This window comes from Pezoporus wallicus, unplaced genomic scaffold (assembly GCF_028554395.1).
Source record: "Pezoporus wallicus isolate ANWC-B61680 ecotype Strahan unplaced genomic scaffold, APGP_CSIRO_Pwel_v1 contig_3058, whole genome shotgun sequence".
NCBI lineage: Eukaryota > Metazoa > Chordata > Aves > Psittaciformes > Psittacidae > Pezoporus > Pezoporus wallicus.
This window is the reverse complement of record NW_026641153.1, coordinates 269223-296567: the sequence shown is the minus strand read 5'-3', so window position 1 is coordinate 296567 and position 27345 is coordinate 269223. Positions and strand designations below refer to the sequence as shown.

The 27345-nt window shown below is 41.2% G+C and overlaps 1 protein-coding gene across 2 annotated transcripts in view; it reads right to left on the bottom strand.

The window, feature by feature from the left end:
- The window catches only part of RSBN1L (round spermatid basic protein 1 like), a 52797-nt gene that overhangs the window by 6215 nt on the left and 19237 nt on the right, over positions 1 to 27345 (bottom strand). The window contains exons 3-6 of one of the 2 annotated variants that reach the window (XM_057422415.1): positions 16647 to 16907; positions 16264 to 16328; positions 3174 to 3311; positions 2834 to 2976 (exon numbers count right to left, since the gene is read on the bottom strand). In XM_057422415.1, coding sequence (XP_057278398.1) covers positions 2834 to 2976; positions 3174 to 3311; positions 16264 to 16328; positions 16647 to 16907 — 607 coding nt within the window. Of the gene's footprint in view, positions 1 to 2833; positions 2977 to 3173; positions 3312 to 16263; positions 16908 to 27345 lie in introns of both variants that reach the window. The other variant, XM_057422414.1, reaches the window with a different exon arrangement.

Here is a 27345-nt window from a genome sequence, read left to right as displayed (position 1 = left end):
AAGTGGGATCAGAGCCACAGCATCATTTTCTTGGGCAGCTGGAGCCAACATTGTGTGCTGCACTCTTCCAAGAGCTGTTTATAATCATTAACATAGCCAAGGTTGGAAAGGACATCTGGAGACTGTGTAGTCCAACTTCACCCATTCAACTAGAGCAGGTTGCTCAAGACCACGTCCAGCCAAGTTTTGAGCAACATCAACAACACAGACACCAGAAGCTCCCTGGGCAACCTATCCTAGTGCTCAACCATTCATACAGTCAACTCCTTTTTCTTTTTTTTTTTCTCTTTCTTATTTTAAATGGAATTTCTTGAAATTCAGTTTGTGCCCATTACCTCTGACTGCGTTACTGGGCATTGCTGAAAAAAGCCCTTCTTACAATTTCTCATCAGATGCTTACACACACTGGTATGATCCTTCAAAGCCTTCTTTTCTCAGGGGTAAATTCCAGTTATCATAAAATGGGTTGAGTTGGAAGGGATCTTTATCCAGTTCCAAATCCCCTGCCATGGGCAGGGACACCTTCCACTAGACCAGGCTGCTCCAAGCCCTGTTCAACCTGGCCTTGAACACTGCCAGGAATGGGGCAGCCACAGCTTCTCTGGGCAACCTGTGCAGGGCCTCACCACCCTCACAGGGAAGAGCGTCTTAACATCTAATGTAAACCTACCCTCCTTCAGTTGAAAGCCATTACCCTTGTCCTGTCCCTACCTGTTGCCATAGGAAACCCCTCACCAGATTCCTTGGTGGCCCCTTTTAGGTACTGGAAGGCTGCTCTAAGGTCTCCCTGGAGCCTCCTCCAGGCTGAACAAGCCTAACTCTCAGCCTGTCTCCGTAGGAGAGGTGCTTCAGCCTTTTGATCATCTTTGCGGCTTTCCTGTGGACCCACTCGAGCACATCCATGTCCTTCTTATTTTGGGGGTCCAAGGCTGGACAGAGTACTCCAGGGTGGGGTCGCATAAGAGCAGAGGGTTCAAATCACCTCCCTCAACCTGCTGGTCACACTCCTTTTGATGGAGCTCAGCATTAGTTTCTGAGCTGTGAGCACACACTGCTGGCTCATGCTGTGTTCTCCCATGCACTACTTTTACATCACCTTACCTGCTCCAGTATGCCTATGTCTGTCTTGGACCAGCAATCCCAGAACTGGACATGGTACTCCTCAACCTGCTGGCACTGCTCTTCTCAACACTGTCCAGGAAGCTGCTGGCCTGCTTTGCCACAAAGACAGACTGATGACTAACGATCAACCTGTCATCCACCAGGGCCCCTGAGTCATTATCTGTGGAGCTGCTGTCCAGCCAGTTGGGCCTCAGCCTGCACTGGCACAGGGGGTTATTCCTTTAGGAGCAGGGCTTTGCACAGCCCTGTGTTAACCTCATCAGTCCACTGAGCTGGCTCATTTCTACAGCCTCTTAAGGTCCCCATCAATGGCAGTACAACTCTGTGATCTATCAGCCACTCCTTCCAGTTTTGTATCACCTGCAAACTTGCTGAAGGTGAGTGGCACTGGTCACACTTCAAATCCTGTGTTCAGTTCTGGGCCCCTCACTCCAAGACAGACATTGAGGTGCCAGAGCAGGTCCAGAGAAGGGCAATGAAACTGGTGAAGAGTCTGGAGCATGTCTGATGAGGAGCGGCTGAGGGAACTGGGGTTGTTCAGCCTGGAGAGAGAAGGCTCAGGCAGGATCTTATTGCTCTCTACAACTACCCGAAAGGAGGCTGTAGCAAGGTGGAGGTTGGACTCTTCTCCCAAGTAACAAGACAAGAGGAAATGGCCTCCAGTTGTGCCAGAGGAGGTGTATATTGGATATTAGGAAAAATGTATTCACCAGAAGTATTGTCAAGCACTAAAACAGGCTGCCCAGGGAAGTGGTTGAGTCACCATCCCTGGAGATATCTAAAAGACCTGTACATGTGGCACTCGGGGACATGGTTTAGTGGTGGACTTGGCAGTGCTGGACTTCATGATCCTAAAGGTCTTTTCCAACCTAAACCATTCTACGATTCTGTCCCAGCCATTAATGAAGATGTCAGACAAGGGCAAATAAAGCACTGAGTATCCTGGCCTCTTGTGTGTCCCCCTTTTCCTCCAGACCCTTTGCCCCACTCTGCAGACACCTTACATTTTCCTAGTCTTTTTTTTTGCTGTCCATTTGCCTGTAGAAGTCCTTGTTGCCCTTCACATCCCCTGCCAAATTTAGCTCCAAACTGGCTTTGGCTTTAACAGCATCCCATTTATGGTTGGACAGTGTCTCTATTCTCCTTCTGATGCACCTGGGCCTGCTTCCACTTCTTGTATGCTCCCTTTTAATGTTTGAATTTTGAACCAGAGAACTCCAAAGACACAATTTTTCATGACGTATAATATTCAAGTTCTGCAGAGTACATCCCTAGTCTTAAGCTGCTACTTACACCTAGTACCACCGAAAAGCTTAAAGGTGCCATTTAATGTTGGAAGTGTTACCTTTCAGGTGAGAGAAGCCCTTGTCCCTTGAGGTCTTTAAACATCCACTCACATTTAAGAACAGGGGTATTAACTGCAGTCTCATGGCATACATCAGTAGTTATATACCTGTTCACATTTCCCTGCAGTTTTCTCCTGAAATTCCTACTGGAGCTCCAAAAAGGACCAGATTTGGCTAAACAGTAAACAATTTCGAAAAATTCACATCCTTACAAAACAAAGCAACTTGAAAGTATATTTTGAGATGATAATTTATAGAAATTTATACTAAGATATAGTATCAAGCAGTAAAAGGATTGGGATAAAATGGATTTATAGAGAAAGAATACTGACCAGACATTTATCAAGCAAAATCATTCAACATACCTCTTCCTTTTGAAAGGTGACTTTGGCATGTCAGCCACAGGGATCATCTGCTCTCCTGGACGTACCCACATAATGGGCCCATCATCACTGTCTTTACGACTCTCTAATTTTAAGCTAGAAAGTGTTCCCCATGGCAGTGTACACTAATGGGAAATACAAGCCACAATTTTCAAGTGAGTTACTTTAAAAACTTTTTTAAAGCAGCCTTTATCTGTCACAATAAAAGCATCTGTTATACCACTCTATTACCTAAGCAAGTATTACATACTCTCACTTTATTGTAACAGTACTAGACAGTATATTGTCCCCCTTCTCCCAACCCATTCCCTTCTGTTCTTACTTTTAAGAAAGGTGATTCTTCCAACATATCAAGGAATTCAGGGAAGTAATCCCCCACTTCCTCATCAACTGCTCCAACCAGGCTGATCTGTCTCATTGGGCCAGCTCTATACGTACCATGAGAGTATGTTCTTTTTACCTACAAGCAGAATATGACAGCAAAAGTTATACCAAGTCCAAGGCTCAAAGTCTACATTCAATAAACACCTTTAATCTCTATGCTTATGCTTTTTGATCGATATTAGTCCTACAGTCTTCAGTATACTTAAGATTATGAAGTCAATCACTGAACTCATTATCAAAGACAGAAGTTCTTAAAGATATATGAAACTTTTATTTTAAAGGCTGAAGATAAGGTTAACTACTTATTGTCTTTCAAGAAAATATAATTCCAAAGTAGTAACTGTGAAAAGCTATTAAAGTATGTTCTGCTCAGTAACTAGTAAATAAGGATTCTTACCTGGATTACTCAAGTCTAGCTGAATTTTTACCTTTTTCCTGTAACAGTTAGGCAGGACCCTGAGTTACAATTAAACTCTTTAAGTATTTCCTCTGCTCATAATCCTCCCCAGTATGGCATCTGTGTGAGTACATAAACTAGAGCTACTAATTATCACAGTGAAGACAAGGCTCATAAAGAGTTAGCAAAGGAAGAGAGAGAATGGTAACTATTCCTTCTTTTGTTCTGATGTGTTAACATGTCTTGTGCTGCCTTAAAGCTTTAAGGGCACATGCACCTCTCAGGAAAAATCTTTACTTTGAACAAGAACAGAAACACATATTCTTACAAGGCTTTTTTCAATAATCTGATCTGTCATGTTAAATCTACAAAATACTTAAGCATGAGACTGATGAGAATCACCTTCCCTTAAGCTTCCAATCTCCTGTTTAGCAGGCTGAAAGACATAGCGCTATTAATAGATGAAATATGACTAGATCAGAGCAGAGGGAAGAGCAGATGGATTGCTGCACAACCAAGTAAGGCTCTCACATCGAATCTCTAGATGTTCTGCATCCAAAGCAAGAAAATTTAAAAAGGAGCAAGGAAAGCAGTTAATGCAGTACTGCTTACCTATGGCCCTCCCGCAAACAGCCCACTAGAAGTCCTATTAATTATGGCAGTGCAGAAGAGAATTAGCAGCAGTTCCTGAAAACAGGACTAAATCATACAACATGGAACAACAGCATGCCCTTTGAAGAAACTAAACTGATGTAACCAAACGCATTCCAGAGATGCGGAACCAAATCATCTTCTTCAGATCACCTCACTCATAAACACCCAGGAAATGGAGGACAACTTACAAGATGTCTGAGCTTGTAAGCTTGTATGGCTTGAACAAGCCATACTGAAAAGAGCAATACTGCTAGACAGTAGTATTCCCCTATGCCCCAAACCCTTAGTCACACATTCCTGTAACTTTTTTGCACAGCCAGTTGGTGATTTTGTGATAAAGCACCAGAAAACATTAATTTCTCCTGAACCTGCGTCAGCTCAGCTCTCAGCTGTATGTGGCACAAAGCATCAGGAGCTCACACACCTAAAGCACTGGGACAAGGAAGGGACACTCATTTGTCACTACTGGCTTACTGGATAGACCAATTCTAAAGCACTCTAAAACCACTTTCTGAAGGCACAGATAAGCCATAAATCTGTTACTCACAGTTTATTGATAAACCTAACGTGCAAAAGGATGTTTCTTCCTCTGGCATAAGTAGTTTAGTATTCCACCACAGCACACCAAGATATTAAGCTGCTGTTTTCATCCACACCCAATTAAAGGGAACATTTTTTCTGCCTTTTTTCTTGCTTCCTTCTGCTACCACTACCATTATCCCAAGTAACAAGTGATAGGACAAGAGGAAACAGCCTCAAGTTGCACCAGGGGAAGCTTAGATTGGATATTAGGAAAAATTTCTTCACCACAAGGGTTCTCAAGCATTGGAACAGGCTGCCCAGGGAAGTGGCTGAGTCACCATTCCCAGAGGTATTTAAAAGATGCGTAGATGTGGTGCTTAGGGACATGGTTTAGCACTTGGCAGTGCTGGGTTAACAGTTCGACTCGATGGCCTTAAAGATCTTTTCCAACCTAAACAATTCTATGATTCACACAGCATATGACAAACTAGTTATGGAACTACTTCAACTGAAAACTCTACAACTTCCCTCAAAAATAGTAACTGAAGTCAAGTTAGGAGAGGCTGTGAAGCTTTCAGCTGATCAACTCACCCATCTGGCTTATGTACCACTAGGTGCTGGCACTGAAGCATGAAGTCATAGAAGTGTTGAAGTGCAACATAACCTTTGCTTAAACTGGATCAATTAAGAAATTTCTTATATACTGCCAAGAAGACCATGCCACTGAAAGTTAAAACAAAGATGAATTCAACTTTAAGCATTATTTGTCCATCCAAATTCACGTCTAGCTCTCCTGATCAATTATGCTCCCCTCATTCACCAGGTAGAGCAGATTCCTTTTCAAGATACAGCTTGGGAGAAGTACAATCCCCAGAATAATGCTAAGATAATTTCAAAGTTACAAATGATGAGCAGTTTCTTCTAGGACCATATTCAGAGTTATATCACGCAAACACACAGAGTGAAATGTTTATGCATTGAAGAGCTCTGTGGTGGGTTAGCCCCAGGCAGCAGCTAAGCACCTTACAGGCCCTTGCTCACACATGTCTCTCCATGAGGGGTGAGAGACATGGGAGAGAAGGGAAACACGAGGAAACATATGGGTCTGGGTAAAGACAATTTAGTGAGTGAAGAAAGAAGGAAAGTAAACTGGAAAAACCACCAAGTGGTGTTTTTCATGACTCATTACCTCCCACAAGCAGATCGATGCTCAGGCAGTCTCTGAGCAAACGCTACCTCCCACAGCAGCACCCTCCCTGGCCCACTAGACTCAGGTCAGGTGTTGCCATTTAAATGACTCTACCTTGAATTAGGCTAAATTGGGAAAACATATTTTAAAAAGCTCATTCTTAGAGGGAATTTTCCTTCAGTCTAAAATGAGACTGTTATTAAGCAATGCAAAAACACCAAAAACCTTCCACTGATCTTTGACCAATGACAAAAGTAAAATCAATTCTCTTACAGACAGCAACTATACATAATCTGTGGCATATTAGATAACAGCAACATTTTCCTTTCCATTTAGTGTCAGTATCCTTTGGCTGGTTTGTTCACAGGAAGAAAAAAAGATTCCTGTGTTATTTCTAAATTCACAAAAACAGTGCTGATGTACTAACCGCAGTACTTCTTCATTTAATTCTATACATTAAACTGTGCACTGACCTCAAATCAAATGTTATACACCTTTAAAAAGGTAGTCTTCCTCAATGTAATTTTACAGATTACAGTGTGACTATGTTTTTAGAATGTTAAAAAGTTGCTCAAATAAATAGCTGGATGTCGTGGTTTAACAATCTAAATTCAGAATAAAAGAAGGAAGTGATAGAGACACCATCCCTGGAAGTGTTCAAAACGCATGTAGATGAGGCTCATAGTGACACAGTTTAGTGGTGGACTCGGCAGTCCTGGGTAAAGGTTGGACTTGATGATCTTAAAGGTCTCTTCCAATCTATTTGACTCTAGGATTCTATGAATCAATGGCATGCAGTTCTTCTAGCATGTGGTCAACATGACTGAATCAATACACATACACAAAAAGGTTACCAATTAAATGCAGTATCATAAAATGGACAGGTAAACAAACATGTAACTGAATAAATAAAACATAGCCTAACTTCTTTCTTCTTGTGTAGCTTAAATTTGAAGTATGTCACCTAAAAACACACAAAAAGAGACTGTCTTCTCTTGAAAATTATCTGTATCTGTGACTAGTATGGCATCAACTGATTTTCAAGTGTAACTTGCTCATTTTAAGTAAGGAGTTCTATAAAGCAAATATTTTCGCATGAGCATCTTAATGTCCAAAAGAATCTGAATACATATATATATAGAAAAAATACTGACAGCAACATATTTGAGTATTATCATCTTACAAATAGGGAAACATTTTAGACACTGTGTTATAGATGTTTCCATTTGCTGTTTGAAAAAGGCACAAACTGGAAGGAACAGCCCAGAGAAACTAACATTTACAGAGATTAATTTAAAAAACATAAACTGAGGCAAGACACGAATGAAGTCCAATTTTTAATATAATGGGGGTTGTTGGTTGTAGTACCAACATTTTCCTGCGAGAATTTTAAGTGTTTAAATTCTTTCAGTTTTTCAGCTTTAAAAGCAGGAAAAAGCAGTTCTTATTGGGAAAAAAATAATCTGAACCCAAAATAAATTCAAGAAACCCAAAAAGAAAGCCCCACCAACGACTAACAAAAACATTAAATCACCATAAAAATACGCTGGGAGATGAGCAGGAATAGTGGGTTTCCATCTCACTACACAAGTGCACAAAGGCACATTTGTAGTGCACTTAAACATTTGTATTTTGGACTGGAAATATCCATCTCACATTCACTGTTATTCCTCTAAACCTGTGATCTGGAACGCTACATCATGAAGAGGTAAGGCAGTATTCTTTCTTATTTGGCACATTCTGATGAAGTACCCAAACATTTTCTGTTCCTTGCCAACTCTTTTCAAATCCTTAAATGCTTGTGTGTGTTTTGAGTTCCAAACAGGAACCAGTACTAAAGCATCAACATCTCATATTGATGAGCATCAACATTTCATGTCAACTGAACACATACTCATCAAAATTGCTCCGAGTTTAAAGTACTTGCAAACCTACCTTTCCTTTTAAAACACTTCATATTACTTTCTTTCCCTCACTGTTTTTAACTCAGGGTTTTGGTGGCAAAATAAGATGCCTTGACAGTTCTAGCATTACTCAGAGGTGATCCACTATCATTAAAGTTTTCATTTCAACAAATATACCATTTCCCAATTGCAAGTTTCTGGAAATGCAATTTAAAGATTTTTACTACAGTATAGTTCCACCAGTGAGTGTCTTTTTACTACTGTAGTTCATTTATCACTTCACATGTTTCACCTTGCAGCTGAAATCCTCAAGTAACACAATGGATGGACAGACATTACCTACTGTTCTGAATTCTGGTGACACAAAACCAGTGTGGTGCAACCAGAATTAAGAATGAATAAATTAAGAATAGCATCAATTCAATACCTTCATTGTCGTGGTTTAAACCCAGTCAGGTAACTCGTTCACTCACTTCCCCCCCTTTCTTGCCCTCCCCCTGCTCCCGGAGGGACGGAGAGGAGAATCGAAAAGAATGCAACTCCCACGGGTTGAGATAAGAACAGTTTAGTAACTAAGGTATAACACAAATCACTACTGCTACCACCAATGATAATAATGATAAAGGAAATAACAAGGGAAGAGAATACATCATCTCACCACCAGCCGACCGATAACTCGCCCCCCCAGCCCGACCAAGCTCTGACCGATACCTCCTCCAACCCTGCAGTCTCCCAGCCCTTCTGGCTAACTCCCAGTTACATCCTGGGCATGACGTGCTGTGGTATGGAATACCTCTTTGGTCAGTTTGGGTCAGGTGTCCTGTCTCTGCTTCCTCCCAGCTTCCCCTCCTCCCTGGCAGAGCATGAGGCTCACAAAGTCCTTGGCCAAACCAAAACATCTCTATCAGCTCTGTTCCCAAGCCGAAAGTCAAAACACTGCACTGCACCAGCTACCAAGGAGGAGAAACATGACTGCTACTGCTGAACCCAGGACATTCATAAAGAAAAAAGATCTTGTGAAAGCAAAGTAGCTATTATGCTTTTGTAACTCGGGCAGATTTATGACAAGGTTCAGCCTCAGATCCTGTCCAAGCTGCCAGTACAAACCTCTAGGAACTTGGTAAGGTTTAGGTTTTTGTTACTATAAACACATGATCACAGAAAACAACATACAACTGTCATTCTGTATTTATTGGCTGAACCTGTCAAGAAGCACTCTAGAAAGGTAACTACTGTCTAAGTGGAAAATAAATGAGCATGTACTGCAGATTTCTAATGCTATTCCCTGTGGACTGAATCTTTGTACAATCGTATTCAACAGGGGAGTACTTTTTTTGCTTGGAAGACAATAAGCTGCCATCATCTATCATAAAATTCCCTACACGCAATCTTGCAGATTATTTGATTACAAAAATAACAACAGGGCAATATATAAGCTTTAACAGAGCTCATATTCTATTTTTCATCATCCAGAAGGAAAAAGAATGAAAGGAAGCCCTACATTGGGAAACCTGCATAAAAGGAAAGATGCTAAAAAGCATTAAAGCATTTTAATAACAACCCAAACATTCAAAAAGCTTAAAAGCAAGGAGTGAATTCTATTAAAAGCAAAGTTCTGCTGAAAGCTACTGAAACATAACAGAAGAGATACACAGTTCCAAGGAATTCATCCCAGAACACGGGAAAATAACACAATATAAGGAAATGGACACTGGACAAATCATCAATGATAAGAAAATGAAACACCAACTATTTCAGATTTTCTTGAAAGAAAAGTATTTTCAGCAATTTCCCACAAATACAAGAACAACAAATACTTTGAAGCAGGATTTCACAAAGTAGGAAAAGAGAAAACAGGAAAAAACTCTCTAAAAAGATAAGCTTTTAAGAGCTAAACAAGGACAGCAAAGAGAAGATAATATTAAAAGGCACTAAGACAGGACTGGAATGAAAAGCTGTGTCCAGAACTTTAACAAGTGAGAGCAACTTCTCATCTTAAAAGTCACAACACGAACATGAACTATCATTACTAATGCATTTCTTCCCCTAAAACACTCACATTATTCCACATACTGATATCAGAACTAACAAGATCTTTGGTAAGGGAGGATCTGAATATACAGGATACAATTCAATGGAATAAAAACAAAGAATTATACTCACATATCTATAATTAACTACACAAACATGAAAAGAGGAGTGACTCACTTAGCAGGAGCTGCTGCTACAGCAGCTCACAAACTGCTCTGAAAAAGGCAGGAATAGGTAACAAAGAGCAGTAATTTGCAAGACACCTGAAGCAATCTTCTTCTACTCCTTGACAATTACACAGGCAGACACTGCCCATTTTCAGTACCCTATTTTCAGGAAAAGAATGACTGAAGACAGCATAATGGGAGAGCAGGAAGACCAATAAAGGTAACACATGTAATGGCAGACTGAAGGAACTGAAATTACTGGGGGGGGGGGGGGGGGGGGGGGGGAATTGAAAAAAGAAGCTGTTAAGCAATCTTCAAATACAGGAAACAGTGAAAGAAAAGCATAAACTGCCTCCCTTGTCCACTAAAGATCAGAACAAAAATTCTGGCAGGAGGACTAAGACACACAAGAAAACATTACAATTTTTCTGTAGATTTCTTTGGAAAGTGTGGAATTGGTTAGAGATCTCCAGCAAACACATCAGATAAGCACTCGTCAGATACAGCTTAAAAATAGTCGATCTTGTCTTGAAGCACAGGAATTGTTGGATACTGCTCAGATTTTACTTCCCCTGTACTAAGAAACTGCCTCTGGGACAAGACTGAAGCACAGTAAAATCAATCCACTAAGCACAGTTATGCTTGAAGTGTGTACTTTGGGGTTTCAGCAAGCCAAGAAAAATCTACATTTGCCTAGCCTGGGGACACAGCAATGGGTTCAAAAATTCAAGACCTTTGCCTCAATAGCACTACATAGCTTAACTGAAGCGATGTAAGCTGCAAGTAGGTGGCAAAAGCCGATTACTTATGTTCTTTGAAAACCTCCAAAGGTCCTGGCAAGTAACATTCATAGCTACCATATAACTGATGTACCTGTTGCCATCTACACAAGTGACAGAACCCAGGGATGTATTTATAGCAGACCGTTTTCCACCGCCCAAAAGAGTGACTTACTTAAACACACATACAAGCTAGGACATGAAAATCTCCCCAATTCTTCTCCCCCACAAAATTAAAAGCTAATTCTAATGAAAGAGAACCAGTTCCAACACAAATTCTTCTCTCCTGTGTCTGCTGGACTATTCTCACAAGTTTCTGCCCACTTCTCATCTCCTAACAAGTGTAACTATATTGACTTCTATCTGACACAGGTACATTGGGAAGGAAGCTGAGACTCTACAGTTCAACTACAGTTGTGAAAATGAGTAGATTACCTGAAAGATGCAGACTTCCCAGGCAGGTGTAGGAGGACTCCCAGCAGTTCAGAACTCACCAACAGATTTACTGTGGAATCTGCCTCTTACCACAGAACTCAGTGACTTGAAAATATGCATTACTTAAATCCAAAAAAATCTCATCTGCCACAAAACCGGAGGCGGAGGATTATGGAGTAATATTGAGAAATAAAAACTCTGATAAAATACTCCGTAAAACTTTCCATTTCAGGCTTAGCTCATCCCTCCTTTTTTTCTGGTGGTTTTTTTTTGTTTGTTTTTTCACATTTTTAGATCTTCTTTAATACTTCCATAAGTCATAGAATCATGGAATCACAGAATCATAGAACACTTAGGGTTGAAAAGGACCTTAAGATCATCTAGTTCCAACCCCCCTGCCATGGGCAGGGACACCTCACACTAAACCATCTCACCCAAGGCTCTATCCAATCCGGTCTTGAACACTGCCAGGGATGGAGCATTCACAGCTTCCCTGGGCAACCTATTCCAGCCCCTCACCACCCTAACAGGAAAGGGTTTCCTCCTTACATCCAACCTAAACTTCCCCTGTTTAAGTTTTACCCCGTTACCCCTTGTCCTATCACTACAGTCCCTAATGAAGAGTACCTCCCCAGCATCCCTATAGGCCCCCTTCAGATACTGGAAGGCTGCTATGAGGTCTCCACGCAGTGTTCTCTTCTGCAGGCTCAACAGCCCCAACTTTCTCAGCCTGTCTTCATACAGGAGGTGCTCCAGTCCCCTGATCATCCTCGTGGCCCTTCTCTGGACTTGTTCCAGCAGTTCCATGTCCTTTTTATGTTGAGGACACCAGAACTGCACACAATACTCCGAGTGAAGTCTCACGAGAGCAGAGTAGAGGGGCAGGATCACCTCCTTTGACCTGCTGGTCACGCTCCTTTTGATGCAGCCCAGGATACAGTTGGCTTTCTGGGCTGCGAGCACACACTGAAGCCGGGTCATGTTCAGTTTTTCATCAACCAACACCCCCAAGTCCTTCTCTGCAGGGCTGCTCTGAATCTCTTCTCTGCCCAACCTGTAGCTGTACTTGGGATTGCTCCGACCCAGGTGTAGGACCTTGCACTTGGCATGGTTAAACCTCATGAGGTTGGCATCAGCCCACCTCACAAACGTGTCAAGGTCCCTCTGGATGGCATTCCTTCCCTCCAGCGTATCAACCGAACCACACAGCTTGGTGTCATCGGCAAACTTGCTGAGGGCGCACTCAATCCCACTGTCCATGTCACCAACAAAGATGTTGAACAAGACCGGTCCCAACACCGATCCCTGAAGGACACCACTCGTTACTGGTCTCCAGCTGGACACTGAGCCATTGACCACAACTCTTTGTGTGCAGCCATCCAGAAAGTTCTTTATCCACCGACTGCTCCATCCATCAAATTGATGTCTCTCCAATTTAGAGACAAGGATGTCGTGTGGACAGTGTCGAACGCTTCGCACAAGTCCAGGTAGATGACATCAACTGCTCTACCCCTGTCCATCAGTTCCATAGCCCCGTCACAGAAGGCCATCAAAGTGGTCAGGCAGGATTTCCCCTTAGTGAAGCCATGCTGGCTGTCACCAAGCACCTTGTTGATTTTCATGTGCCTTAGCATGCCATCCAGGAGAATCTGCTCCAAGATTTTGCCAGGCACAGAGGTGAGACTGACTGGTCTGTAATTCCCCAGGTCATCCATTTTCCCCCTCTTGAAAATGGGGGTTATATTTCCCTTTTTCCAGTCGTCGGGAACTTCACCTGACTGCCATGATTTTTCAAATATGATGGCCAGCGGCTTAGCAACTTCATTCACCAGCTCCTTCAGGACCTGTGGATGGATTTCATCAGGTCCCATGGACTTGTGCATGGTCAGGTTCTTGAGATAGTCTCAAACCAGATCTTCTCCTACAGTGAGCCTAATGTCTTCATTCTCACAGTCCCTGCATCTGCCTTCCAAGACCCAGTGGTGTGGTCAGAGCACTTGCCAGTGAAGGCTGAGGCAAAGAAGTCATTAAGAACCTCAGCCTTCTCCAAATCCAGGGTATCCAGTTCTCCTGATAACTTCCAGAGAGAGCCCACATTGTTCCTAGTCTGTCTTTTGCTTGCAGTGTAGCTATAGAATCCCTTCCTGTTATCTTTCACATCCCTAGACAAGTTTAATTCTAACTGAGCCTTAGCTTTCCTAACCTGGTCCCTAGCTTCCGGGACAACATCCCTGTATCATCCCTGTAGTCAGACTGATTACATGTGCTACAGCGAGTTCTCAAAACCAAGTGAAGAACCTCATGTACTCAAGTGAGCCTCATTACAGTGTTTTAGTTAAAATTAGCAAAGCAATGCCCAGGTTTCCTAAGGCGAAGGAAGGTTGAGATAGGTACTCAAAGCAGACTTGATAAAACTAAGTTTTAGACTTGTGCTAGTTTGGGAAAACAAGTACATGTTTTCTAATGTACTTGGACATGGGAAAACAACTCCCCTCTCAACTGAGAATATATAACAACTGCTAGACATTGCTCAGGCACCTCAGGATAATGGGGAACACAGCAGCACAGAGCTTTTGTAATGCAGAAAATTGCCTTTAACACTTCATTCAAATACACTGCAACAGCACATTGGAATCCCTTTAAAAGATTCAAAGAACTCAATGAGACAGAAGAACATTATCAAGCTGCATAAAACATAACAAGTTATGCAATAGTAGCTTTTACACAGAAGGTAGATGCAGAAAACTAGAAAAGAAGAAACCAACACTAATGAATTTGAACTAATGAATTTTGAATTTGCACACACACATACAAATAGAGCTGAAGGTTAAAACCAAAAACTTCACAACTTTCAGATTCAAAAATATATCAGATTCATATCCCTGGAGGATGAGCACTCTGACACAGTATCACTATGACTACTAGACTCTCATACTCCCTCCTAGACATTTTGACGCTGGCCCCTGTCACAAAGGACTAAGCTAACAAAACCTTTCAACTGTAGTGGACTACCTGAACAAAAGAAAATAAGCAGCCAAAATAACTGACATAATAAAGAAAAATAGTATCAATAGTTAGGCAACCAAGGTAACGGACTTATATATTCCAGGAAACAGCAACGCTGCACTGAAGACAATGAGGAAGTCTGGTGTACGCCTCTATACACTATTTATACACACTACACCCTTTATGTTAGCAGAATACAAGGAGCCAAGCATCTTCTGTCAAGCAACCAAACTGACAAGTGATAAAAAGCTATGAAAACTAACTGAGAGAAAAAAAAGGAAAAGATACAAGAACTAAACCTCCAGCCAAGTAAAGTACAGGTTAGAAGGCAGAGTATAAAGTTGAATGCTCTAACACCATATTTGACTTCTTTAACCTACTACATTCTCTCTGTTCCTCCTTCACTTACAGAAAAATAGGAAATTATGACCTCAATCCCAATGACCACAGGACTGATTTAATTACAGATACTGATGATACCATTGTAATATCAAGTTAATCCATCCATTCAATAAAATAATTCCATTATTATAAATAAAAATAAAATCTGGGGATTTTTTAACTATTTCTTTAGGGCACATACTAGCACATAGCTATGCTTACATTACTGTTGCCCAACGGGCTGCACTTACAAGGACATATCCAGCTTTTTTCTGTATAAAAGGACCTAAGAGCTGTTCTGAGCAGCTGCCTATATCATGTTTTGTGATTTTTTTCTATTAAAGTAATAATTCAGTTTATATACTGAAAAAAAAAAAAGTCAATATATTTCAGAGACTATTCACATTCCACAGCAGTGGACATTTTCTTAAATAGCTCTGCAACTGTCCTAATGCAGCAACATTTCAGTTCTGCATATCCTTGTGGATAACACACAACCGAAATCTGTCAATAAACTCAACAGTGTTCCAAGCAAGTATCTGTGGTGCCAAGGAAAAAAAAACAACAAATAAACATGTTTTTCATTAAAAAGATGACAGCATAACTTCATTTGAATTCTTCGTAATTGTTTAAAAAGCGAAGACTAACATAGTTTAACGGCGTTCCACACAACATCCAAATTCACAAACAGGGAGTGAAACAGGCAATGGTGAGCTGAAGTCGATATAATGAAAGGCAGGGTTGAGTTTCTTCATAGATTGTTTCAGAATACCTGTATGGGCTTTACATAACACCCTCATCACCACAATGGCAACCTAAAAGAGTTAGAATTCTTTTTTCCCAAAACTTAAAATGTGCAACAGTAATGTATCTTCTACGGTAAGTTAATAAATAGCAGAGGTGATGTTTAATCAGTAGCTGTTGCTAAGGGAGTATACAGTCATTTCTCTCCAGAAAACCATTTAAAAATTAATAAGCAAAAAGAGATTCAAAAGCTGCCATTTGGACACATAACAACTTCTAAGAGACTACAACTGAAGAACACAATGTGAAGGGCTAAGAATCAAATTAGTAGTGACATCAACCACCATTAAGTTCTCCTTTGAGGACTGATTTAGAAACTTCACACTACAAATGCAACTAATTAATTATGCCCTACAAAGGTTTTATGCACAACATTGTTCTAATGTATTCAAGCATTCCAGTTTTCTGAAGAAGCTCATAAACTACAGCTCGGACACCCAGAGAGCTTGCAGCTAAATCATTTTAACCCGCCAAAACTCAGTTAAGCTTCAGCTACAGAAACAAACCCAAAGAAACCTACACACAAACATGCATGCAAACGCTTCCCTTCCCCTATAAAGCCCAACTTTATGTCTCCTTTAACAGTCTCCTTATCTTTAATACTGCAGAACTGAATGTATTACTTAAAGAATTCCCTTGTTTCTTGTCTTCTGTCATCCACACAGCACAGCTAGTAGCAACTGTATTCTAATAAAAACCCATTCACAGTTGTTTGAAACCATTATATGACTTTAGAAAGTAAAATGTATAACCTCTTACCTGAGCATGAAAATTTGACATAGTCGTTGTCTCTATATCTTTCTTTCCCAAAATCTCCATTTTCACTGGTGAATTGGGAAAATTAAACGAAAAGTAGTCTAAAAAGTCAGGTAAATAAGTAGCTGCCCCATGAACAATACCCATTACATAGTAAGCTGCACAGTTTTCATTTTCACTAAAAACCAGACCCACAAACTCTTCTGCAAATCTCTCCATCTCCACAGGAGACAAGTGGGAGAGTTCATTACTGTAGGCATGGATAACTGATGCACCTCCGTTAGGCTGGTGCTCAATATGAATCAGCTGTTTGAACTCCAATGTGTCCAACCTTTTGAGTTTATTTTGAACCCGTGGCTCCTTTAACGAGACAAATGGAAACTCACTGTTCTCTGGTATCTTGGACTCACAGTCCTTCTTGGGATCCATATTTTTCCCATTGAAATCCTTAAGATGATCATCTATGATGCCTTTGGCTTCCTGATCCTCAATATCAGAAACCAATCCTGAGCAGATGGTCTGAATAGATTTGCTGTACATTTTTGGACGCTTCCTCTTCTCATTCTCTTTGTGTTTCTTTTTCTTTTTCTTCTTAACTTTTTTAATCTGTAGCTCTTCTGCATTGGTTTTTGGTTTCTCCTTCCCACCTGTTGAGAGGAAGAAAAGTTCTCTTAACTACCTTTGTATATAAAATACGTATTTAAAGATGGGGATCTGAAGTCACCAAAACCCTCACAGTGGCACGCAAAGACCTGAGTACTGAGAATCACGTGTATCTTACTCAAAATGAGTAGTGAGAAACACCTGCCATGTTCACAAAGTTTCCCAGGGCTGCTTTCATGACAAGTCACAACCCTTACTCATACCTTTTAACTGCTCATCAGCAATTACTACACCAGAAAGTTCAGACATTGTGTGACAGTTGTCAAAAGGGGTTTGGGAACAGTCAGTGACTATCAGCCATCATCAGCCAGCTGTTCACAAGATGCCACTGCCAGAACCTACCTTAGATGGCTTTATATGGTGATTCTTCCAGAACTAAACAAACTAATGAAATACAGCTGGAAATACCTGAAACCTGACCCATGCTTCTCAAAAAAAAAAAAAAAACAAAAAACCCAACAAACAAGACACAAAAAAAACCCATCTCAACCAACAAACAAAACCTCACCAAACAGACTAGCTTCAAGTTTATATAAGCAAGCTAAACTGAAAACAAACTGTAACGGCCTAAAGACAAAAACTATTCATTTGGGGATAATATGTTCCGAGTGATTCCAAGGTAAAACATTGTCTCTTGTTGTAAAGCGCTTTCCTTCAAGTGCTTTTGGAGTGTATTTGCAAGTATAATAAAGGCAGTAGGCAAAGAGACTTCTGTCACTACACTGCCCTAACATCTAACCAGTTGAAATCATTTCCCAATTTGATAAATAACTGGGCATGTTACAGCACAAAATTACATTCACAACAAGCAACTCAAGATCAGCAGGTTCAGCCACAGGAGTTAAATTAGCCAATCTCTACTACTATCCTGTAATGGACTATTTTCAACTTCCAATCCTCAACTCAAGTAATTCACACAAGTCCTTAAAACAGTCACAACTGTGGTGCACAGAGTAACACATTCTTGTGATAATTAAGAGGTTTGGATACAGAAGCTACAGACACTAAAAAGGAGAACAAGCAATTACGACACTTGCCTCTGAGCCTCTTGAGGTTTCTGACAGCAACTACGTATCTCTGGGATTTCTGAAGTGGGGCAAGCAAGCTAGTTATCTCTCCAGATTCTATTTTCTCCTCTTGTAAGGGCAAAGAAGTGCCCTGAGGCCACTTATTTCTTACTTAACCCAAACAAGAAAGTGGGGTCTAGGATTTCTTAAACTAATCCAAGCAGTTAAGAGCTACAAAGGCTCCCTTCACTCTAAATCAGACTGAACATAGCGTACTCTGTAAGCACTATTTCACTTTTAACTACTCAAGTCTGACTGCCAAAAGGCACAGCATCCTCATGAAAATGTGTCCTTTCACTAGGCTAAATTAATGTAAAACTAGTTTGAGACTGCGACAGGACTGCTTCATCTGATAGATGGAATATTTGTTTCTTCTTTGTTAACATCTACCTTCTGACACAAGTACCTGTAAATCTAGTGGGCATGGAAAGTGCAGAAAGAACAGCAATACATGTACAAGAAAACTACCTCAACCTTAGAGGAGTCCTGAAAATAGTCCATTGAGGGTGCCAGGATCCTGGAGTGAAATGTCATCACCTGACAAAAATCACCTGCTGCTCACATTCTGGGTATTGCACCAGTTCCATGCAGTTAATAACAGTGAGAAGTTCCATATTAAAGGCTTAGAAATCTCAATCCAAACTTCAAAATACGAACTACAGAATAGATAATCTTTTCCCTCCTCCTGATCGCAGGAATACACAACCTGAAAGCATCTAAGAGTCTACAGGTATTTCAAAATCTTAAAAATGCTTTAACTTAACATTTTAAAATTATTTCACTCTAAATCTGAAAATTCTTTGCTATACTGATGGATATCACTGTCAGCATTTCCAGGTTATTAGTCTGAATATAGGAAACATGGAATTAAAGCACTGAATGCTGCAGCAAGGTGAGGCAGGGGAAAGCAGGGGCTACTTGTCAACCAATTCGCACTCAAACGGAGCTCAGATTGTATAGACTAATCACTCAGATGTAGAACTTCATTCATGGCAGGGAAAGGATGCAAATTTATATTCACCGAGTTACAATCAGCAGTAACATAAATTGTACTTGCAACAAGTACAACTTAGGTTACTGCTGACTGTAACTCAATTAATATAAATTGTATATTGTATACATAAATTGTATATATAAATTGTACTTGCAACAAGTACAACTTCTAAGTTTAGAGCAAAAAGCTATTTGCTAGAATAAGAGCCAAACTGCTCTCTCATACTTTGGTATGTCTATCACAAGATTATCTGGTCTCCCCTTTCAATCTGTCCTATTCCCTGACTTTGACTATATCTTCCAACAAGTTTTACTGACTAACAATCAACTCCATTCAGCTGGTTTGTAGTTTTGTAACCTTCAAAGTGTTTGGGGTCTCGTGTTTTGGGGTCTGGTTTGTTTTTTTGCATAGCTGCATCTGTGAAATACATTAAATGAAGGATTAAAAAAACAGCCACCACATATTACAGGGGAAGCTGAATGAAGCTGATTGTTAGTAAAAGTTATCAATGTCAAATAGGCAGAATATAAATCAGTGTCAGAAGATGCAAAGTTCACGTAAACACATCCAGGAAAGTCGGCACTCAAAACCTGTTGTAAAAACATGTTTTAGTTAACTTGGTTTACACCTACGTAAGTACTCAAAACCTTCTGAGAAGGAATTACATCAAGACATCTTTGAAGTGAAGAACATTTATCACTCTGTGTGAGTGTTTTCACACCATCTCCATGAAACCTTCAGAACGAAAAAAAAAAACAACTTCTTAACTACAGCATAAAGATAATTCTTTTTATGGCATCCAACACAGTCCTCCTTCCAGCTTGAAATGTTCTGTTCAGCTTTATACACAAATATTTTAATAATATAGACTGCTTTGACTTCTGATCACAGGCTATGAGGGTTTGCCATCTACACATACATCAAGTCCTAGAGTTCATCAGTACACACTTTCCCAAATCGTAAGTTGCAAAAATGGTGCACGCAACTTGGAGCCAAGTAAATATTTGCTAGCAGCCTCTCATCTCTGAATACCACTCTTTTCTCTTCCACAGACCTTTTTGGATCTCTATACTGGATAGAATTGAGGCCATTTTTAATTCTGTAACACCTGGAAACCAAGCGAGCAACAATCACCAAAGGAACAAAAGGCTATGTAATAAAAAACCACCAGAAGATCTATGAGAAGCAGCAGAGCACCCTGAACTGCTACTTGCAACTGGGAAGAGAAAAAAATCCAAATGGGGAGCGTCTGAGCAGAAATGGAAAGACAACGTGTCTTCAGAAACTGATTAATTGTTTTGAGCCTTTCTCAAATTCACACATGCTTATGCTACTACACACAGAAGACAAATTCCATCAAGAACTCTACTTCATTTTCACACTGGCAGCAAATTACGTACTTAGGAAAAAGTATTTTTAGATGCTTTGGACACTGTATTTCATAGAGAAAATGGTATTAAATACTGAAAGACTGGGAAAATTATAAATTCATAATTATTTGTTCGGCCTTCAAATGTGGATATATGATACAGCTCAGCAAACTTAAGAGCTCATGGCCACAAATGGGTAAAGTCCAATTTCCCACTCCCCTCTGCCACCATTCCTGGCACATAGGCCTGCCCCATTTCTGCTATTGGCTGATGCTCCTCTGACTGCACAGAAAATTGACATAATGGCTCAGCAGAAAACCACTCCCTTTGCTGCTAGATTAGTGAGCAGAACTTGTTTACAGATTTGTCAGAGAGGAAACAGAACATGGAGATCACAGACAGCAGGCAGTGAGGAACAGCAGAACCCACCCCTCATAAGGTGCAACAAACCCCTTGGCCTGCTGAGCTACACTGCCCATACCACATTCACCATCCACCCTGAGCATGAACAAGGCTGAAATTTTAAGGGTTAAAACAAAAAATCCTCTGGCCACACATAACACTGCCTTAACACACACATGAGACAGGACCAGTTTCCTAGCAATCCTTAATAGTATGCAAGGCCAGGTTGGACAGGGCTTTGAGCAACCTGGCCTAGTGGAAGGTGTCCCTGCCCATGGCAAAGGCATGGAACTAGGTGATCTTTAAGGTCCCTTCCAACCCAAACCATTATGTGATTCTATGACTCCATGAAAATTTCCTCACCCAAAAGTCTGAACTTTTAAATCTAACATTCAACTTCCACAATTTACCTTTGTAAAGGTAACACTCTAGTGTATTTAACTGCAACATGGATCAGACCACCATTTCTTCCCTGTCCTTTATTACAGTGAGTGGGTGATGCTGTGCAGTGCTTCTTCCCAATCCTATTTTGACATCAACATATGCCCAACTTAAGAATATTTGTGTTCAATTACTTCAGCATAAAGCCAAAGTTTGCCTGAGGAATACAAACACAAAATGGAAAAATAGTTTTTAGAATTTGTATTTCTCAGCAAAGCTTGAATAGAATTTCATAGAATGAGGAGGAGGCACATTTCTACCCCAGGGCTTTTCTGCTCTGCTGAATTTCAAAGATATCTCTGAAGTAGGTGTTTAAAGCTGCTCAGAAGTTGCAAAGATTTCAATGGCAAAAGGAATTACTTGCTGGAATACTGAGATTGCTATCAGCAATGCCCAATGAAGTACTTTCATCTTATTCTTCTTTTCCATTAGCTGCAGAAAGGAGCAGTCATTTCTCTGCTGCATACATCAAAATACTTTAAAGCAATATGTGCTGCTTCTTCCAAAAACAGTAATGCTGCTTTGACACTTGGCTATCGGACAGGGAAGAGCAGCTGCCTTCCATGCCTTCCTAGGACAGTTAATCAAGTTGCCTCACAGATGAACAGAATTTGGTGAAAATATAAGCAAACAATCCAAAAGGCTAAATAAAGATCCTAACACTGCAAGACACACATCCAAACTAGCTCTGTTTTAAGCCAGATTTAGCAGCAGCAATGAAGTGCTCAATGGAAGCTAACTTCTTTCACCCTTCAGGTATTTACTATTGAGACATGCCCTCCCAAAACCTTCAGAAAGTCCTCACCAGCAATCACAATAAAGGTGTGCATATAACATACATATACATGGAACTGCTGGAATCTAATTTCAGCCAAGACAGTAACCATTCTGAAGCGCATGGCATCTTGCAACTCGGAACATGCAGAGGCTGATTTAGACAAGCACAGCTACCAAAACACAGAGAAACAAAATAAAAAGCTTTTTCCACTGCATGATTCAGAAACATAAAAAGAATTTAGAAGAATGGAAACCTGTGCTCATTCTGTTCATGCATGCCCACACTCAGCAATAACATAACTACCTCTGAACAATTTCTAACCATCTTCTAGGCCTTACATATCACAAATACTCCTGCTGTTACTGCATATAGCAACATAATAAGCAGATCTCTTAAGGAAACTCAGTAATGTACTTCTTTGGTGCTACAATATCCCTGTCACTCACAGCACAGGACCTATTACTAAGGATTGAGATTCAAAACTGTTCAAATCTTATGCAAGTAAGCTGATGCTGTTATTCCTAGATGATACGTACCTGTAATCTAAAGTGATAGTAGACAGCCTGAACTCTGGTAACTACTGATTCCTTCCAAGCGTGAGTTTTTATGAGAAGAAAACTCAGAAAGTAGCTGAAAGTTTATGTTGCACTTTGTCCATGAAATCATTTGATCTGAAATTTCATGTCAGCAGAGGCCACAAAACTTCTCTCTCCTTCTGTTGTTTCAACTAGAGCTGTGCTTCTCAACTTTGAGGTCACAGCCCTCAAAATTATTAGGAAGGATACTTCAGAAGTTAAAAACAAAACATTAATGACGCTAAATTGTTCTTTTCCCACAGTTTTCCAGCTGACAGCTGGTAGCAGTAAGCAACAAACATCTGTAACTTCAGACAGTAAAGTCAGTTTTCACTTCCTCACTTTAGGAGGACTCGGTCACCAAAATGTAACAGAGCTGAGAAGCACTTGGTGAACGTAACCACAGAGGAAAAGAACCTCAGTGCAGAGGAGTCTGAACAGGGACGTATCTAGATTGTCCAACAGAACAGGACAACAGGAACGTTCTGTGACACACGAGAAGACACAGCAGTATCAAACAGCTGCAGGGGTGCTACTTATTCTGCAGCAAGAGACCAGCCTGTCAGCAGCTACAAAACATCACTAAGTCTTTGCCTTGGTCCTATCAACTATCTACTGCTGCAGCACCATGAGATGTTCTGCTCTGCTCATTACTCTCCAATAAGTGGATAGGTAAGAGATAACCTCCAAACAGTGCTCTTCACTTTCTTCCCGTAGTCCATATGGCCAGACACATGACTAGCACTTTCTAGCATTCTCACTGCAGTTCAGACCAAAGCTACTGACATATATTAGAAATGTATGATGACTCAGCTCTGCTACAGCTCTTCAGGCCAAGTCTTTAAATAGCCAACACAGAAATCCCAGTTCAAACCACAGAAGCATCCCCCCTGGATCTTCCAACGAGTTTTAAAGTTCATCACTACAAACAACTGAAAAACAGCTTAGAACAGGAGCAGACAAGACACCACTCACCAACCAGTAAACAAATAAAATCTGCAGTCAGAGAGAGTACAAGTGTTCTTGGCGCACTGCCACTTACAGTAGCAAAAAAGGAAAAACCTTGAGGAGCCTTTCAGATCCTAAGAAACCCCCAAATTTGTACCAGCCAGATAGTTAAGTAAAAGAATTTCCTATTTCGAGTTTAACAAAGTATGTGTTCTAAATTTATTTTACATTCTTTTTGATAAATATGATTTTTTATAATAATTTGATGACTTAATGAAAACCCTATTGCAAAACAGTTCAAAAGGATGAAAACAACTTCCTGATAGAGTTAAAACACACACAGGGAATTCTGAACAGACAGGAAATGCAGAGTCACTCTGCAAACAAGGAGAATGAGCAAGATCAGCTGCTGACAGGTTGCAAAGCTAATAGCTCGTGCTGAAAACAAACATACCTTCAAGGTGTCTCTGTACAATGCCCAGGAAACAAACCAAACAGCAGGGGCAGGACTGAGAACTGACAACTATCTTGTTCTATTTATAGGCTTAAAATCTTGACTATTAAACATCAGAATAGTCAAGCCTAAAATACGTCAAATAATCCTATTTTATGTTGTCTCAGCCCTCTGGGAAGTTGAACAGTCACAACCACCTTGAGAAGCGCTATTCAGAAAGTGTCACTTAGAGGCATACAAACACAGGATGTAATAAAAGTTGTTCCAAGGATACAGGTTGACTTCTACCATGTTTACCTCATTACTATAACTCTCTCACACATCAAAGCCACACAGGAAGATCCCAACGTGCCTCCTCCGATACCCATTCCAACAACTGCAGTTATCATTAAGTCTTCAATGGGATGTTCTAAGATAAGCAGGGATTTATAAAGTAATGAATAAAAATATTAAGCTCATTCTTCTGCAACAGTCTGAAAATATAAAGTCTGCAAACAGTCTCTGGAGCCTGGTCATCTGAGTTACTAGATGAAATATATATATATACAATTACAGATTAACTGTTTTATGTACTTTATAAAAGTATCTCAAAAAGCAGCAACCTACTGTTCCTTCCACAGTTCTAAATCTCTACTCTCCAAACAAGTTAACATCCAAAATAAAGAAGATCCTAAGCTGAAAGCAAGGATAGAAAATTGGCAGAAGGGGAAGGTGTAACAGAGCCTAAAATTATAGGTCTGAATACGAGGACAAGAATCTGAAAGAGAAACCAATGCAGGACACATTTGTGTAGGTCCATGTGTCTAGATCTTTAAATACACTTTAGAGTGAAGAAGTGCCAAGGACTGTGAAGCAAAATCAGTATGTGGAGCAAATCAGTGTAGTGGGTTGTGCATCCAGCACTCTTACCTCACTCTTTCCCATCTCCTTAACTAAAGCATTATTTGTGCTGGTTTTGACTAGGATAGAGTTAAGTTTCCTCATACTAACCGGTATGGAATTGGCTTATGGATTTGTGCTGGAAACGCTGTTGATAGCACAGGGATGTTTTAGCTAATGCCGAGTAGTGCCTACACTGGGCCAAGGCCTTTCCTGCTCCTCACACCACCCTACCAGCGAGCAGGCTGGGGGTGCACAAGGAGTTGGGAGGGGACACAGCTGGGACAGCTGACCCCAACTGATCTCACAGGTATTCCACACCATATGATGTCAAGCTCAACATGTAAAGCTGGGGAAGGAGGAGAGAGGGAATGGTGGGAGTGATGGTGCTTGTCTTCCCAAGTAACCGCTATATGTGATGGAGCCCTGCTGTCTTGGAGATGGCTCATGGAAAGTGGTGAATGAATTCCGTTTTGCTTTGCGCATGCACCTTTTGCTTTACCTGTTAAACTGCCTTTATCTCAACCTACGGATTTTCTCACTGCTGCTCTTCCAATTCTCTCCCCCGTCCCACCGGGAGGGAAGCGGGAGGTGAGCAAATGGCTGTGTGGGGCTGAGTTCCCAGCTGGGGTTAAACCACAACAGCCCTTTTTGGCACCCAACATGGGGCTCAAAGGGTTTGACTGGAATGTGCTAGATCAAATTTATAACTGTTATTGCTGTATAGCTCTTAATCAGCAGCCTTCTGTGCTTGCCATGGGGCTTGCCTGCCTTACTGTACATTAGAGTCTAGTGCTGTCAGCACCTGCTTTTTGCTTTTGCTCTCCTGTGGTGCTTACTATCTGACTCTGCTGTGCCAGGGAACATTCTGATAACAGCAATGACTGTGCACCTGGGCTGGCAGATGGCCAGGGCATTGCTGCTGTACTGCGCAGGCTGGAGCTCCAATGTGAGCTTGAAGTTCAAGGGACAGTATGCGACCTCTAGATATGTCCACGTGGAGCAGGACATCCCAATACATCTGTGGTCATGGATAAGCCCATGCCAGAGCAGGTACCTCTTGACCTGTCTATGGCCATGGTTATGTCTGTGCTGCAGTAGGTATACCTCTGAAGGGAACGTGGCCCCAGGATAAGTTCATGCTGAAAAGGTACACCTCAAAGCACCTGTGGCTGTGGTTAAGTTCATGGTGCAGCAGGTACACTTTGAAGCATTACTGGCTGTGCATGAGGTCATGCTGGAACACCTCAAAGTGTGTGGCCATGGATAAACCCATGACAAAACAGCTACACCCCTGGAGGAACTGCAGCCATGAGTAAGGCTATGTGAGAGCAGGTTCACTTCTGAAGGGGCTGTGGCTGTGGGCTATGCTGCAATGAACAGGTATATATCTCTGACGGCACTGTGGCCCATGGACAAGACCACACTGCCATAGGTGCACCTCAAGCAACTGTGCCTGTGGATAAGTCTATGCCACAGCAGGTATGCCCCAGGAGAGACTGTGGCTCATAGACCAGGTTCCACTTGGGGCAGGTAAAGCCCTAAGGGACTGGAGACGGTGGGCAAGTCCAAGCCCAAGCAGAGCCAAGAGGAGGAGTTCACTGTAATGTTAAACCCCATGGTTTGTTCCAAAGAAACTAGGGGTGGAGACTGTAATGGAAATACCTTTCAATTGTTGTAACCAGGATGAGATGTAGGAATTACTGTAACAGGAAGCACCTGAACCAATGGAGGACAAGCCTCACAAGCAGCAGTGGAAATGGAGCAAGTGACCCAATCTGAGCTGGCTTTGGTACTCAATAACCCAACACATCACCTCTCCTGTCCTGAGTGACCATTATAAGAGGCAGAGCCAAAGTCATAGACTAAATGAACTCAATGGATGTTTTTTTTGAACCCAATGGACCATCCCATTGGGCTGGAGTAATGTCCTGTGTTCAACTGTAGGAGTTATTTTTCTCCTTCCTAGTAGTGGTGCAATGCTGTGTTTTCAACTTTATTCTGAGAACAATGCTGATAACACACTAATGTATGTTTTTTCCAAACAGTGCTTACTCTAACTCAAGGACTTTTCAATCTCTCATGCTTTGCCAGTGAGGAGGGGCACAGGAAGCTAGCAGGGAGCAGAGACAAGACACCTGGCCCAAACTAACCAAAGTATTCCATACCACAGCACCTCATGTCCAGTATAGAAACAGGGGGGAGTTAACCTGGAAGGCCCAGATCACCACTGCGTTTGGGCTGGGTATCAGTCAGCAGGTGGTGAGCAATTATACTATGCACCACTTGTGTTTATTAGGGTGGGTTTTTTTCCCCCCTTCCCTTTTTAGTTTTATATTCTCTCCCCTTGTTATTTCTCTTATTGTTACTGGTAGTAGTAGTTTTGTATTAGTTATTGGACCGTTCCTATCTCAACCTGTGGGATTTACATTCTTTCAATTCTCCCCATCCTGCTCCAGGGGAAGGAGGAAGGAGGGGAGTAAGTGGCTGTGTGGTGCTTAGTTGCCAGCTGGG